This window comes from Podarcis filfolensis, assembly GCF_964270895.1.
Source record: "Podarcis filfolensis genome assembly, chromosome: 2".
NCBI lineage: Eukaryota > Metazoa > Chordata > Lepidosauria > Squamata > Lacertidae > Podarcis > Podarcis filfolensis.
The window spans coordinates 53,804,854-53,821,646 of record NC_139605.1 but is presented as its reverse complement, the minus strand read 5'-3'; the positions used below and the strand labels follow the sequence as shown (position 1 = coordinate 53,821,646).

At 44.5% G+C, this 16,793-nt stretch overlaps 1 protein-coding gene across 3 annotated transcripts in view; it reads right to left on the bottom strand.

The window, feature by feature from the left end:
- GNAI2 (G protein subunit alpha i2) overlaps positions 1-9,929 on the bottom strand; it is a 120,467-nt gene extending 110,538 nt beyond the window's left edge. The window contains exon 1 of one of the 3 annotated variants that reach the window (XR_014545480.1): positions 8,815-9,929. Coding sequence is in view for 2 of the 3 variants with exons in the window: in XM_083603523.1 (XP_083459649.1) it covers positions 8,815-8,932 (118 nt within the window). In the remaining variant the exon portion in view is untranslated. The remainder of the gene's footprint in view (positions 1-8,814) is intronic. The other 2 variants (XM_083603523.1, XM_083603524.1) reach the window with 2 other exon arrangements.
- Between the last annotated feature and the right edge of the window lie 6,864 nt (positions 9,930-16,793).

Sequence of the window (16,793 nt, the reverse complement as noted above, 5' to 3'; positions counted from 1 at the left end):
CAGTGGTCAGGGATGATGGGAACTGTAGTCCCAAAACATCTGGAGGGCCGAGTTTGCCTATGCCTGATCTATATCTTTTGGGTGATGGTTTCAGGAAATAAATATATATACAGAGAGAGAGAGAGAGAGAGAGAGAGAGAGAGAAGAAATCTGGAGAGCTGCTCACTTTGCATTGCAAAAGAACATATAATCTAACAAGTTGCCAAATCCTCTACCATCACAAGACTACTTCAATTACAATCCAAGAAATTAATTTGGCCGAAATGATTCTACATTGTTTGTTGCCAGAAAAATGATTTCCATGAATCTGGAAAGAAAAACTTAAGTAAAATGAATACTCAGTGCATTTGCCTTCCCCATCTCATCAGTAGTTTTTCTTTTGGCTGCTAAGCGGAATTCAAGATTTTTCTTTTCAATATAAAAATCTTGGGTCCTCAAGAGATAGAAGCATACCAAGCACATCAGAAATGGCTAAGCCAATTATTTTTTAAAAGCTGTTTACTCACCCCCAAGAGGCAAGCCAAATTAAAAGAGCTCAGACACAAAAGCCACAAGGGGAAAGAAGCAAGTAAGGAAAGGAAATTTCTACTATGAAATGCTGTTTGCAAAAAACCTTCTACAGGCTTCATGGTCCAGGACATTCATAGACACTTTTCTTTGTTTCAAACATACATTATAAATAACAGAGGGGGAAAGACAGGAGAGGAATTTCTGATGTGGCAAAAAAACAAAAAAACCCACAACCCTTGACATTGGTTATTTTTATCTTGTAAGGTCACAATTCTCAACCCACTTATTACGAGTCACTGCACTGAAGTCAAGGTGACTACTTTGAAGTAAGTGCTTTAAAGATTACATCCTTCAGCAGTTCTACACATCTTCTTAAGGCTATCAGAACAGAGCTGGAAAGTTTCACACCAACACAGAATCATTGAGGGGGGTAATTTATAACGGAAGCATTCTACTGTACATTGTGTTCCTTTTTTAAAAAAAAATGGGTAATTTCAATATTCCCCCAGATTCTGGAGGTAGGCGATTTGAATAGACAATGTTTGATTTATTGAGCCGCAATAGTTTGGGGATATTAACATATGGCCCTGCTGGAACTGATTATTACAAAACTAATAAATTTCATATATGTTTAATAACGAACAAGCCTGAATTCTGCATAATGCAAAGTAAAAAATGGAAGCGTGGTTGTTGTTGTTTTAAAAAACAGTTTAAAACCAGATGAGCAGAAAGTGTCCTGAAATGGGAGGTTTAAATCACACGTTGGTTACTTAGCGGCACAAGGGCCCCTACGTGTCTGAGAACAGCAAAAATCAAGACAATAAGAGCCTTTTAAAAGACTGCTGAATATGCATGAGGAGCAGAAATCGGAAAGTTTTAATATGAAAGAGGATATGCTGAGAACACCTCTGAAGCAACACCACAAAAAAAGTTGCCAGCATGATAATAAGGAACTAAAGCTGTAGTCAAGTATCTGAATACTTCAGCTACTTTCCTGAAAGCAGCCAAGGTGCATCGACAGGGAAAAATAATACTTGTGCTGAGCAAGCTACTGCCGTCCTCTGCCCAGAAACCCGATTGCTTTGTATGCTTGCCTTCTATCACTGTGCCATTGAGAGCGTGCTCACTTATGGCTTATGTGTGTGGTACGGAAGCTGTACTACCCAGGACAGGATGGGGTTGGGCAGAGTTGTTAAGGCAGCAGAGAGCATTGTTGGCTGCCCACTTTCCACCTTAGAGCAGATTTATGCCACAAGGTGCCATAGGAAGGCACTGGACATAGTAAAAGATCCATCGCATCCTGGTCACTGTCTCTTCGAGCTCCTGCCGTCGGGACGGAGATACAGGACGATGAAGACAAGAACGAGCCGTCTTAAGAACAGCTTCTTCTCCAGAGCGATCTCGGCCCTGAATGGGAAGCCTGGACTTTGAAAGTCATCTAATCTTCCTTGCTGTACTATACTGTATTGTTTTAATTAGTGTTTTTATGGAGCAGTCAAGTAATTTCGTTGTCCCTGAGAGGGGGCAATGACAATAAAGATATTATTATTATTATTATTATTATTATTATTATTATTATTATTATTATTATTATTACTACTATTATTATTATTATATAAAAAGTGAAACTTCCCTCCACCCTAAGAAACTTCAATATTGTGTTTGAAGGCTCACATTTGATAATGCTGATTACTGGCTGATGCTCATCTTCCACTACAGCAGAGTTTTCCAAGCTTGGGTCTCCAGATGTTGTTTGACTACAACCCCCATCATTGCTAGCTAACAGGACCAATGGTCAGGGATGATGGGAATTGTAGTCCAAAAACAGCTAGAGACCCAAGTTTGGGAAACCCTGCACTACAGCAGTTCCACTACCCACTCCCACTAGCTTTTGTTAAAAATAATAATAGCCATAGGTTATGTCTACTTCTTCAGGCATACCTGATACAAACCTTCCATTATGTATGTACAGTGGTACCTCGGGTGAAGTACTTAATTCGTTCCGGAGGTCCGTTCTTAACCTGAAGCACCACTTTAGCTAATGGGACCTCCCGCTGCTGCCTCACCGCCAGAGCATGATTTCTGTTCTCATCCTGAAGCAAAGTTCTTAACCCAAGGTACTATTTCTGGGTTAGTGGAGTCTATAACCTGACGTGTATGTAACCTGAAGCGTATGTAACCCGAGGTACCACTGTATTATGATCGCAGGCTGCTGCTATCTTACCAACAAGCCCACCCTCCTCTTGTGGAACCTGTTTCCTAAAGAAGTCCATCAAGCTCCTGCTTTGATGAGCTACAGTAGTCTTTGGGCTCTGGCCATTTGCTGTGCAGTGTGCTGCTGTAAACAGTGAAAGGTTAGACCCCCAACCTGGTGCCCTCCAGATGTTTAGGACAACTCTTCATAAGCTTTAGGGCTGTGGTCCAAATGCCCAGGTTGGGGAAGCCACTGTTTTATGGTATTTGCTTCTGGTTTCATTGGATGGTTTTGTTCTGGTTGGAAAGCTGAGCAGAATTATCATTTTCAGCAGAGAAAGCCAGCCTCGTAACAAGGACGTTCTGATAAACAGACTAATGGAGCACCACTCCAGTCATGACAAAGGCTTTAGCGGCTTCCCTGTTGCTGCTGTTTTAAAAGTCTATTTAAAAAAATTTACTTGCCATATTTCCTGCGCTTTCTTGTAATGACTTGAAATTAACAAGCAATCCCAGGGTTTTTGTTTTAACATTAAGTGCGCAATTAGTATCCAGGCAGCAAGGAGTCTTGCATGACTGAATCATTTGCCACTGTTCTCTGTGAATTACAGCCTCTCCCCCTGCCACCCCCCCACAACCATTTCAAGTTAATCTCAACAATTACCCAGTTATGCCTTAGCATAAAAATAGGCTATTAATAAATCAGGGATTCAACACCATTTTACTTTTCTAATGAGAGAACAATGCCCATCAACTTTTTTGAAGTGCTGTGCACTTTTCAAAAAGTACTGTTATATGAGCTTCAGTCTAATGGTTAAGTTGAACCATTAAATTGAACATATGGACTCCAATTCTATTCCCACTTATTTGGGGGGTAAGATTCATGCAACTCAGTGGGACTTACTTCTGAGTAGACATGCATAGTATCAGAAAATGTATCTGTCTCTACCAAGGAGAGTATGAATCCTTGCAATGGCATCTTATAGAATCATAGAATTGCAGAGTTGTTAGGTACCGCAAGGATCATCTAGACCAACCCCTTGCAATGCAGGAATATTTCGCCCAACATGGGACTCGGATCCTTGTCCCTGAGATTCAAGCGTCATGCTCTACAGACTGAGCTACCATGATCTTGTTTCAGCTGGACTTAGTGGAAACTCTGCATGAAGAAAACCCACAGCTATTCTCCAGTTATGTTTTAGTGAAAAGACACATATTGAACAGGATCTTGGAGCAATGCAATAAGCTCAACTGAGTATCAGTTACTAACAGCACAGCAGAAATGGATACTATTATGGGACCTAAAGAAAGAAATGAAGAAGCCAAAGTAGTTATCATAATCAAACAAAGATTTCGTCTCTATTCTTTCTACACCGCTAGCATTTCAAACAAGAATTGTCGTTCTCAAAGTTCCTATGCTGTGCATCTCTCTCTCTTTAATTGAACAAGTGCTCTCAACCCGAAATGTAAAAGTATAAAATCACATGCCCTATATCTAAATGGCAGAATGTGGCAATCCAAAGATAAGGTGACAAAACAGCCTTTGAGGACACCAATATTTAACCCTTGCAAGTGAATACATTACTGCCTTTGTCTCTACCAAAGCAAAATATGGATTTTCACCTGCCTTTATCTCCATTAATGTATGGGAATCCACATTGACACCCTCCTCATCCCAGTGTTGTTCCAGACCTGCCTCCCCCTCCAAAGTGGGGTTTTACAATCCTGGCTGTTTTGAACTTTCCAAGAATTGGAAATTTTGGCATTTATCTGTCTGGAGAGACAATGGAAGAGTACATCATTGGGGGTAAAGTCAAACCATTGGACAGTTACAGTGCCTACTGTGGTTTTAGAGATCATACAGGAGAGACATGTTTTATTGTAGCTGGGGCAGATGAAAGTATTCAGTTTTGCTGTTACAGATGCACAATGGCGTTTCTTCTCTCTGCACTCCTCCCAGCGGTCATTCCTCCTCTGGTCACTGGAATCATCCAACCATACGGCAGGGTTAATGTTGCAAACCTTCATGCCATGTTTGCAGACATCTTTGTAATGCATAGTTGCTCTGCCAAAGGGCCTGGTGCCTGAAGCCAGCATGTTCTTGGGGATCCTGCCATCTTCCATTCTGTGTACATGACCCAAGCCAGTGTAGACGTCACTGAGACGGAAGTGCAGACATGCTAGGAATGTGGGCTTGGAAGAGCACATCTTTGTTTGAGACTCTGTCTTGCCACGTGATGCCCAAAATCTTCCTGACACAACAGATATAAAAGACATTGCGCCATCACCCCTTCCAAAAAATCAGTATGCTCCACATTCAACAAGCCTGGCAGATCTTCATCTTGGTATTGGTCAATAACATCACATTCTCCCATACCCTTTGGGAGAGGCAAGCCACTACTCTATCTGCCTTGACAATACGTTTGTCCAGCTCAGTGTTGATGGAAAGGTTGCTAGTTACAATGGAGTCCAGGTGGACAAAATTATCTACCACCTCAAGCGTGTGGTCACCAATGCTGATATGTGGAGTGCTGGTGGCATCCTGACCCAGGGTGTTGGTCTTCGTCTGGTTGATGGTGAGGCCGAACTCCATGCAAGCTTGGGCAAAACAGCTGATGAGTCTCTGTACAGCTTCCTTGGAGTGTGCTGTCAAGGCTGCATCATCTGCAAACAGGTTGCCAGGTTGAACAGACCTGAGACAACACTGGGATGAGGAGGAGTTAATATGGATGCCCCTACATTAATGGGGAAAAGGCAGGTGCAAATCCAAATTTTGTTATAGTGTGGACAAACCCAAAGAGGTTTCTTGTGGATTTGCATGCTATATTTAAGTGACAGACCAACAAATAATATTTCGTTTCCCTAAATCTTCTAAGTAGTACAGCTAATTCACTGCTAAAAGGTGGGGTTTTTTTCCCCTTTCCATTTTTTGTTTAAATACATGACATGGAATGCCACGATTTACATGCTATTGCCTTCTTTGTTTTAAAGAAAGGAAAATGCAAAGGTTAAATAGAGATTGGAGACCAGACTTGCCCTCTGCTCACAGACCCAAACCCCGTAATCTATTCTACAGATTCTGCCAACAAAATTCAATGGAACTGCTTTGGGTGTTTATCCACATTAGCCTCATTACAAACTCTAAGCCTGAAAACTATTAAGAAATCCTACAATCTAGATCACTGCCACAGGGATTTATCATACTATTCAGAGGCAATTTTGTTCATCAACTTGCACAATGAAGTAGTTTATACTAGATTAGCAACCATCTCTCATAATGAATGTCCTGTTTTACAGCGGGGGGGGGGGGGGAGAACAAGCACAGTCATTTCTAAGTGCAGCTGCAATCCTGAGCAAACCATAATCAACCAATAGCCTCAGCACCATTTGTAAAATGGGAGATAAAAACTGCTGCAGCTCTCAGGTACTAATCAAGCAATCATATTGAGCATTACTAATGCATAGTTTCAAAAGGGGCAAGAACCTTTGGAGCTAGTATGGTACAGTGATTAGAGTGCTAAACTAGGAACTGAGACCCAAGATTCAAATCCTGTTTCAGCCATGAAGCTCATGGGTGACCTTAGGCCAGTCGCTGTCTTTCAGCCTCACCTACATTACAGGATTGTTGTGCTGCTAAATGGAGATGGGGAGAACAATGTGTGCTACCTTGAGATCCCCTGATATAAATGCAACAATAAATAATAATTTAAAATAGACAGTGGTCCTATGTGTGCTTACCTGGAAATAAGTTCCACTGAAATAAAATGGACTCTCTGCCAAATAAATGGGCTTGAGATTGGGTTGCCTGATTTGCTTTTCAAGCTCTGTGTTGCTAGATGCTGAAGGCACTAAACTTATTCCTGCTGCTTTGTGTTTGCCTAAACAGAAAGAGATGTCTTCCTTTCATTGTTTCGTGATAACTCTCTTGTCTTGTTCCCCATTTTACCCTCCTGAAAAAAAATGGCTTTCATTTTAGTCAACTTCTGTTAAGCTGCCAGCAACAATCTTTTACTTCCTGTATTTTTGGGTTAACCACCATAACAGACTGTCCCAGCTGCCAGGAACTCACTATAGAACACAATTTGAGGGTTTAAGAACTAACGATGCAGTCAAATACACCTCTAAGGTAAAAGGTAAAGGACCCCTGGACGGTTAAGCCCAGTCAAGTTTGTCCACAGACAGCTACACCTCTACTCGGAAGTAAGCTTAGTAAGTTCAATGGGGCTTACTCCCAGCTAAGTGTGTATAAGATTGCATCTTAGGGCTGCAACACTTGCCTGGAAGTACATCCCACTGACTTAGGCAGAATTTACCCCTGGGTTAACATGTATAGGAGTGGTCTACAGTTCACACTCTTTGGAAATATTACACAAAGGAGACAATGGAAAGTTGTTTAGGAGACTCAAAATCTGCTTTTACTCTCGAAAGTCAGGAGACAAAGAGCTGTGGTGCCAGAAGATTAATTAGTTGCTTTACAAAATCCTGTCTGAAGGTTCCAGGAGAAAAGAACTTTTCATTCTGGACTGAAACGTTGCTAAAAACCACATACATTATTGAACAGAACAGAAAAGTGTTTTAGAAACAGCAATACGCATCGCTTGGACTGGTGTGAGAACTAGAAAATGAAAACACTCAACATGTCAGTTCATGTCATGTACATTACTCCCTCCTTTTTCAAATGATTCCCCGTCGTAAGATCGCAGCAGAAAATAAAATGACATTGAAGATGTTGATCCATATGACAAAGTAAGTTCAACCAATCACTCCTTTTGTGTTTCCAGGCTAACTGCTCAAACCTAAACATACAGATAACCCACAGCTACTTTCATGCATGAAAATACAGTAAACGAGTCCAGAGAGCTCCTAAATTTTAGATGTTGTATAGCATATGAAAATATTATGCACAAAATATTGTTCATGTGAAGAATCACCCAGAAGCACGCTAAGAGTCCACATATGAATCTTTTACTTTGGTTTTACTTCTCCAAGCTTGCACAGTGATAAACTCCCAAAAAAGAAAAAAAGAAGAAAAAGCGTGCAAGAGCAAAGTTTCATAGACGAAGCGGCCCTAGGCACTGAAGGAAACTAAAGACACAGAGAAATGTTCAAACCATCTTAACCACTGAAGAGGGAGAAACACATCTTTAATTTTTTTTACAGAGCAGAATGACAAGGGAGATTCACCATCTAAAAATGAACAGAGACCACCCTTCCATTTCCTACTGGGACAACTGCCTGCTCTCTCTGTAAGCATTCTCTACTTATTTGCAGTTTAGATTATTCTTTCCTAACACCACCAGGGAGCAGAAAGTGGGGGTCGGCCACCGACAGAGCATCAAGACAACCATTCTGAGGACGTGAAAACGCAGGGGCATCACAGCATGTGGACTTTGGGGAGATAATCAGAAAGGCCAGCTACTGTGAAGAAATAAGCAACTGAGGACTCCTATGCTAAATTTGGAAAAGCAAGTAGGATAGGAAGGGGGGGAGAGAGAGAAGAGGAAGTCTTAGTGACAACGTATTTTACAGGAATTGCAGTGCTGATTCGAGGGCACAGCCCTTACAGTTCCTAGAGGGTGAGGAAACTGTATGTTCCACTGAGCCACGTTACATGGCTTTTGGAAAAGAAGGGGGGGTCCCAAGGAGAGCGCTGCCGATCCCCATTTGCCGCTGAAGGAGCGCAGGAGCAGAACGAGTGGCTTCGGAGTTCGGCGAAAAGGAGCGGGGCTCGGGCAGGGCCAGGGGTGGGGCGGCGCCCGCAGAGATAGAAAGGGGGCGGCGGGTTCAGAAGCCACGGCGAAATTCGGAGAGGAGGGTCCTGGAAAGTCCCTCAAGTCCAAGGGAAAAGGCAGGGGGCGCAATGCGGGGGGGGGGAGAGAGAGCGGGGGGGGGGGAGTCGGCGGACCTAGACGGGTGGGCGCTTCTTCTAAAGCGGCGGCGCTCCGCCCGTTTACTTGGGAGTAAGCGCCGTCGAACTTCGAGAGGCTTCCTTCCGAGCTGCAGAAGGCGCCTCGTCGGGGCAAGGCGGCGCACTGGGGGGAGGGGGCCCCGCATCCCCGGGGCACGAGAAACAGGGGGAGGGAGGGAGGGACACGACGGCGCGGCTCTCACCGAGGAGGAGCAGCTTCACCTCCCGCGCCGCTTTCTCGCCGTCCTCGCGGAGGTTCTTGTCGATCATCTTGGAGCGCTCGGCGGCCGCTTTGTCCTCGGCGCTCACGGTGCAGCCCATGGCGCCGCTGGGCTCGTGCCGGCCGCGGAGAGACTGTCGGGTAGAGCGAGCAAACGCGAGCGGAGCCCGGGCTGCCTCGGCTCGGCTTGGCTTGGCTTGGAGCGGAGGGGAGCTGGCAACCGAGGGGGTGGGGCCGGGGGTCGCTGCCCCGCGCGGGCGGATAGGCGTCGTCGGGCAGGGCGGTGCTGCTCGCTGGCTTCCTCCGTTGCCCTCCGGGTGCCGGCGCGGCGGGCTCTGAGCAGCCTCTGGCTGGGGCGGAGGGGGAAGAGGGCGGGGATCCGGGGGGCGGGTCCGTTCCGCTCAGGCCCAGCTCGGCTCGGGCGGGGAGGAGGAGGGGAATTCGGGCGGGCTTGTCGTCAGCGAGCCGAGGGAGGAGGAGGAGGAGGGGCGGCCCCCGACGCGCAGCAGTGTGGGGCTGGGGTGGAGAGAGGGAAGAGGCGCTGGGGCGCAACTCCGAGCGGTGTGGAGACGGAGGCTGAGGGAGGTGGAGGGCGGCGCGCGCCTCTGCCCCGGACTGGGCGCGAGAAGGCAGCTTGCGAAGGAGCGGGCTGAGCGCGCAGTGGGGACGAAGCGGCTGCTGCGGGACCGCGCGCGCGGGTTTGGCGGGAACGGAAGGAGCCGAAACAGGGCCGGAGGCTTGTGCGTCAAGACGCGCGTTCCGCGTTCTCTGAACGAGAATTGAGAGGAACCCGTGGCAGTATGCGCCGGAGCGGCTGCGAATTCGGGCAGCCTGGAGCTGGGGGCTGCTGTAAAAGTCTGCCAATGGCCTGTTGAAACGTGGGGGGGGGGGGTCGAAGTATGCGGAAAGTATATAGAGATGCCACCGAAAGCTGCCTCCCCACATAGTCCGAGTCATCCCTTCCTGGTTTAAAACAACAAGAACAACATTTATTGTGGGTGCGGATCTGCACCATCAATTTAGTCTTCTCAAGCTGGCACGCATGTGCTGGTGGTGTTGAGACTCAATTGATGTGGGAACAGGCAAGGAAGCTGTGCAATAGGGAAGCCTTGTTGGCTGCACGTGCAGGGTGACTGCAATGTGTGCTCTGGCTTTTACTGTGTGGCATATGTGTACAGGAGTCCAGTGTGTCAAACCAGGGTGAGATATATATTCACCATGGAAATCTGCATCCCCAGGGTGAGTTTCCCAACCCACAGCCTTATCATGCGGTGTATTCTGCTACCTGAGTTGTAACCATCACGTAGTGAGTTTCGCAGCCTGCAAATGGCACCTCTGGCAGGACCGGGGGAAATCACATGGTGAGTTGTATTGAACAATTGGTTCAGAAATGGTTGTAGTTCTGCAAGAGGATGGCGATCCCCGTGGCAAATATAGCATCTAAACATACCTCTGACAGCCTTCTAGAAATCTAGGGAACTAGGAAGATGGGTAAAAATTCACCACATGGCCATACATCCTAGGCTTCTGTCACGCCATGTTTTCATGTGCACTGCATCATGTTTACAAGCAGCAACCATGTGACCACCCAGTGTACAGGCTAGACTGCAGGAACGTAACTTGGGCAAGACTCTCAGCCCAGGCACTGCTGTGATCTGTGGAAGAATCTACAAGAGGCAAGAAAGGATAAAGGCTAGGGGAGGATGGAAAGATGGTCAAAATAACTTACTGAAACAAACTTCTATAATATTAGTGGTCTGGAAATATATAATCAGCTTTGTATATCTCTAACCCCTCTGCTAATAATGCTGTCTCACACAAACTTTTTAATCCACTGGAGATGCCCTGCTCATATTCTCATCAGTAAAGGAAGTAAGAACTAATGTGGACAGCAGCAAGGCCTTTTCAGCAGTCGCTCAGCCCAGCCCACTGGGCAAGGTCATTGTGAGCTCTGAGCTCTTTGAAAGAAGGTTGGGATATACATTTAGTACATAAATATAAAACATACTCTTTGTTGAGGCATTTATACACAACTTGTCTTTGGCCTTAGGACAGCAAAGTGAGACATCCCCCCCACACACACACACAAATGTTTCACAGCCTTTGAAAGCGTTGGCATAGGTTGCTGTGATTTTATGCTCTGGTTGTTACTTTGTTTTATGACTGCTGTAATTTTATTATGATTGTGCTTTATTGCCTTCCAGTGACGAATATCATGTTACTTCATTGGTCTTACGTTGTAAGCTATCCTGAGCCTAAAGGGATACGATTGGGTATTAAATTTTTAAAGAAAAGCAATAAGGCAGAAGGCCTGAACTATGGCTGGTCTTGCACTGTGCTGGTCAAATCAAGAACTTGGAAGGAACAGATGGAGAAGGGGAAAAGAGCCAGACATGTGTTTGTAAAAAACAAATCAAAAACCCTTTTACTATTAATAAATTGCTAGTGTCATACATGACACTTTGGATGGCGACATACGCAGTCCCTACCCTTACAATCTAATTTTATACTTTAAAAAGACAAAAATGGGGAGAGAAATGTAAATAGAAGAAGAATTCTCAATGGATCTTTTGCACTTAAGTTTTCAGGGTTGGATCCAGAGAAGTATAAGGGAAACTCTGCTTCTATAAAGGGGCCTCTCTGGATGTCTCCTTCCTACTGCAGCATTCTGTGACACTGCCCCAAGTTGCTCCTGATAATACCCTCTGGGATAGCATGGAATTGAAGCACAGGGAACTGAAGAAGGATGGGAATTGGCTGCCTTGAGTAAGTGAAAATTATTTTTCAATTGTGTAAGATACCTCTGGATCTAGCCTTCCATATTTAAAATCATCAAGTTTAGAGGGTATTCAAGGTTTACATTTCCTGCCTGGAAGTCAGAAGTCCAATTGATGCCCCACTGAAATTCAGTTTTTGGCCTTTTGTTGTTGTTGTTGTTGTTGTTGTGGTTTTAGGGCCTCCCAAGAGTAAACATCTACCAACTTATTAGATGGAATGCATTTACTTTTTTTAGCACATTTGCTCAGAATTGGTCTGGGCAATAAGTCGATGGAGCAATGACCCCACACAGACCTCAACTTTACTGTTTTCTTCAGTGTCCTTGGCTTCCTTAAAAGATGAAGAGGGAACAGGAAAGTGCAAGTGCCTTGTTCATGCGCCTCTTTGTGATGTCAGAAGTAGAACTTTTGCATCCTCGCTCTCACCCTGTGGCTGGTGAGGTGCAAAATTTCCAAGTGTGGGTACAAATGAAGATGTAAAAGTTCTGCTTTAGATGTCAAGGAAATAGGAAGTATGAAATTGTCTGGAATTTTGGAGTATAGGAGCTTTTCTTCTAATAGTCCCTCAAAAACTGACAAAGCCATTGTTCATTTTATTGATGTTACAAAAGAAACTAAATAAAACCTTGTTTATTTATTTTTTATTTATTTAAAAAAGACAAAGCTGGTGATTCCTTGATTGAGTGCCTATATCCACTGTCAGAGACAGTATGCTCCTAAATGCCAATCGCTGGGAATCGCAAGTGAGAGAGTGCTGTGTGCTCATTTCCTGTTTTCGGACTTCTGGTGGGCCACTGTGAGAACAAGATGCTGGACTAGGTGGACCACTGTCATGATGCAGCAGGCTCCTCTTAGGTCCTTATACATCATAATAGGCTAAAAGACAATTAAAAAATGAAACTGAATCCAAACACTAGAGAGGTATTGTGGTTGGCATCTTGAACAGCTATGTCAACAGTGATTTTAGAAAGGGTTGCACTCCCTGCACCCGAAATGAGATTTGCAGCCTGGACTCAGCTTTGCTGATTCCCAGACAGCCACTGTGCCCAGAAGTACTTTATTCTGGCTTCAGCTCATGAATCTGGCTGGGACCTGTTTTCTCCAAAATGGATTTAACCACTGACATTCATACCCTGTTAACCTGTTTCAGCAACTGTTTAGATTACCACAATGTGCTTTTTGTGGAGCAACTATTCAAGGTGGCCCAGAAACTACCCAAAATATAGCTCTTCAGCTTCTGGTGGATTCAAGGCTCAGAGAACCCATGACAATGATTTTGGTTCAGCGGCAGCAACAGATGCTGATAAAATTTCTGAGCCGAATTCAGAGTTCTCATTGAAGCTCTAAATGACCTGGGCCCTAGCCTACGGTACACAAGTAAAATTTGCATGCCCACTTTTGACTCTGGCCCCACCTACCACTGTCACATGTGGCCCACACCTAGAGGGGAATGTGTGGATTGAAAAGGGTCCCCCACCCTTGGCTTGTACATCTGTAACTGGCAAAAAAAAACACACCATTGGGCTCATGCTTAGCAATTTTAATTTCATACAACTGCATGCCTGACAATTCAAGCATGCTTTCCTCTATTTACATGCATCACTGCGCTGACAGACGTATACCAGATCTTTCTCTGGCTTGATTGGTGGAAAAGAAGGTCAGTGCTTATAGTACCAGTGTTTGCAGCTGCCCAGACCAGCTCAAGTTAGCCTCAAGTGTGGGAGTGTGTTGCTCACGAGGCACAAGCCCAAGCCTCGCTCTCAATAATAATAAAAAGCTGTTTATTCATTGCAGCTGCAAGGAATGCCAACAGTGGCCACAAAACTAAATACTGTGACTCCTCAAGCCAAGTCGGTATTTGAGTACTAGGCTGCTTTCTTTTCGTGAAGAATGGCTGATTGGAAGTTTTCATCACTAATGCTAAATATTTTGTTAGTGATTCAAAACTGCTGCAGATAGATTGCCCAAAAGTTTGCTCACATTCGACAGGTAAGAATCACCCAGAGACGAAGATGATTGCCCCTATTTTGTGGGAGGGATTCAAGTGCAGAGCTGAAATTTTGGTTTGTGCAATCAAAGTGGATTAAAGTGCTCTGTTACCCAACCACAACAAAACCATTTGAAACACACACACACACACACAAAAACCCTGACCTGTTTAGGAAAGTGATGGGGAAATGCATCAGAAATGCATCAGAAAGTGGGTGAATGAATGGTTAATGGGAATACATGTAAACTCCCCACAAGCAAATTGGGCCCATGTGGTTAGGCTATTGTGGTGGAGGAACAGTTACAGCCAGTTGATGCTAGGAGAAAGCACTCATAGCCACAGAGGTCACTTGGGCCTCTAGTGACAGAGATGGGTCAAGGAATACTCCCAGACTGCAGAATTGCTCCTTCAGAGGGAGGGCAACAACATCCAGAATGGAAGATTGACTTATCACCCACCCACCCACAAGGCCTCCATTTTACCAGGAATCAAGCTCAATTTATTGTCCAGTGTTTGCGCTGACTAAGTTGTAAAGGAGAAACAGCAGTACTGTACTGATAATATTTTACTCCCAAATTCTCAATGGGTTCATATAGATGCTGAACAGCATTGGGGAGCATTATGCTCCCTATAGCATAAACACTGGGGGGAGGGGTGAAGAACACTCTCCCACTGGAACAGAACCACCACCCATTCCACAGAATCAATCCAGAAGGATACCATGGTTAATGGTACCAAAAGCTGCTGAGAGATCAAGCAGAAGAAGTAGGGTTATGCTCCCCTTGTCAACAGGGTGACCAAGACTGATTCAGTCCCAAACACAGTCTTTAACCCAGACTGGTATGGATCCAGTCTCATCCAGGAATGTCCGGTGGTTCTGCCACAGCTCTCTCAGTCACCTTCCCAGAAAGGGAGTATTTGCAACCCACTGGGTCCAGGGCTCCTTTCTTCAGTTGTGGCTGCACCACTGCCTCCTTTAAGGTGGCAGGCACCACCACCTCACTCAAATAAATCTTCACCATGCCCTGGACACACCCATTCAACACCCCACAGCCAAGTTCACCATCCATGGTGGGCGGGAATCAAGAGGGCAAGTAGTTGGCAGCGTCTGTGCAAGGGACCTGCCCATGTCCTGTTTGTATATTGTTTATAAGTATTAATAAGACAAGTAGTTTGTAAATTGGAGATTTTAGATAAGCACTCTGATTCCTAACACTTTGAATGGGATGATTGCAACTGTTTAATGTGTCTTGGTTTTGCAGAAAAGAGTGTCAAACTGTTGGATTTACTTATTTGTTTTTAAAGCATTTCCCCTCTATACTGTATTTTAGAATTTTCCCTATTGTTCCTTCCTAATTTAACAGTCACCTAGTTTGTCACCATGCAGGACAAACTAAAGGAGATTGATACAGGGCCATTGGCAATAGCTCGTTATACAGTGACACAGCTGTCAGATAAAATGAAATTGAGCTGGTGGAAAGAGTGTGATTCCGTAATAGAACCATGCGCAATCCTTCATAAAAATATAGCTGGAGGGTAGACTATAGTTCCATGCACTTACATAAGGGCTAGGAATAGCATAACAGCCATACACCAAGATGCCCCAGGAGATTTTCCTTCTAATTACCAGCTCCATGAAATTATTGTGATCAGTAGATTAGCCGCCTCTGTGTAAGAGCCTGATTAACCAAACGCAAGGTATGTCTATCAACTTTGGAATGAATCTATGTATTTTAACACTGCATCAGAATCTATCCTCTAATCTTCCTGATGCATTGTTGAAATGGTTGTGTTGCTACCTGTACAGTTTTTTGTTGTTTGCTTCCCTTCCAGCCCAGACACAGCTGCTAGCTTTGGGAGCTGTATCAGAAGTGAGGAACTGGGACCTTAAACATTTGAATCTGCATTGCTTGCAGTTTGTTCCACCTCTGCACAAAACTAGCAATTTCATAACAGATCTAAAGCTCTATGGATGCTCTGCTACCCAAGGTACATGCAGACTCTTCTCCCAGGAAGGCCCCATGCCAATTTCCCAAAAGGAAGAGCACTAGTGTATGTGAGCTTCTGTTGGCTTTTGGATTTACTTGGAGCATAAACAAGTGTGGCCCTTGTATGAAGGATAGAAGGTGGGAAAATTCTTTGCTCCTGTGGGAGGAAGGGCAGGATATACATGAATAAAGCAAAAATATTCATCGCATCTCTACAACCCCTCTATTTTGAAGTTTTGAATACTGTATTACCACTGCTGCCTGTCAAGCTGTTTCAGATAAAGTCATGCTGTGATGACAAGCCTTCGCACTGTTGTGTTACATCACAGTTTCTATGTGTGAACTGAGCCTCAGGCCATGAGAAAAAGGAGGAAGGAACAGAAACTGATGTTTGTTTTAATTTCAGACTAATTATGGTTAGTTTGTTTCTGGGATTTGGTTGCCACATTTGGGAGATCAACTTTTTTTGTTCCTAATTCAGCGCCCTCTGCCAAGTTCCCAGTATGCATCTGTCAAGGAAATAAAACCAGCTCCTGCTCCTATTGGATTTATTTTGCACTCTTGTACATTATCTGCTTTTCTGTAGGTCCCTAAATGCCAGTCTGATATGCAGCAAGGTTGGGGACTCCAGATGGTCAGTATTTTGTGGGAGGGATTCAAGCAGATACCTTAAATTTAGGTTTGGGAAATTAGTAGATTGAAGCCCTCTGCCCCCCCAAGTACAACATATCCACTCATGGGCATAGCCAAGGTGAGGGTGCAGGGAGGGGCATCTGCCCCCAAAATCAATAAAAATCCATAAAAATGCATAGCTAACTGAAGTTCTGCCCCCCTTAACAAGAGGCCTGCCCCCCCAACAAAGCTCCTGGCTACGCCCATGTATCCACTTCTTCTATTTAAAAAATCCCTGACTTTTTCTGGTTAGGAAAGTGAAGAGGAAACTGATAAGTGTAGGATGAAGAAATGCTTAACAGGAAGATATATATGAATTCTGTACGACTAAATAAAGAAGAATGTTCTTTGTGGATGAACGTTCCCCACAAAGAAATCAGAAGTTGATGGACGGTAAGCTTGAATGAAAATATTTTTTTTTTTGCCATGAAGCATGCTCAGCTAAGTTACCAGGAGAGGTCAAATTCCCTTTCTAAAAGCTGCAGATATCTTAAAGGACCTGAAACAACACGGTCTGCAGACAAATCTGTTCCTG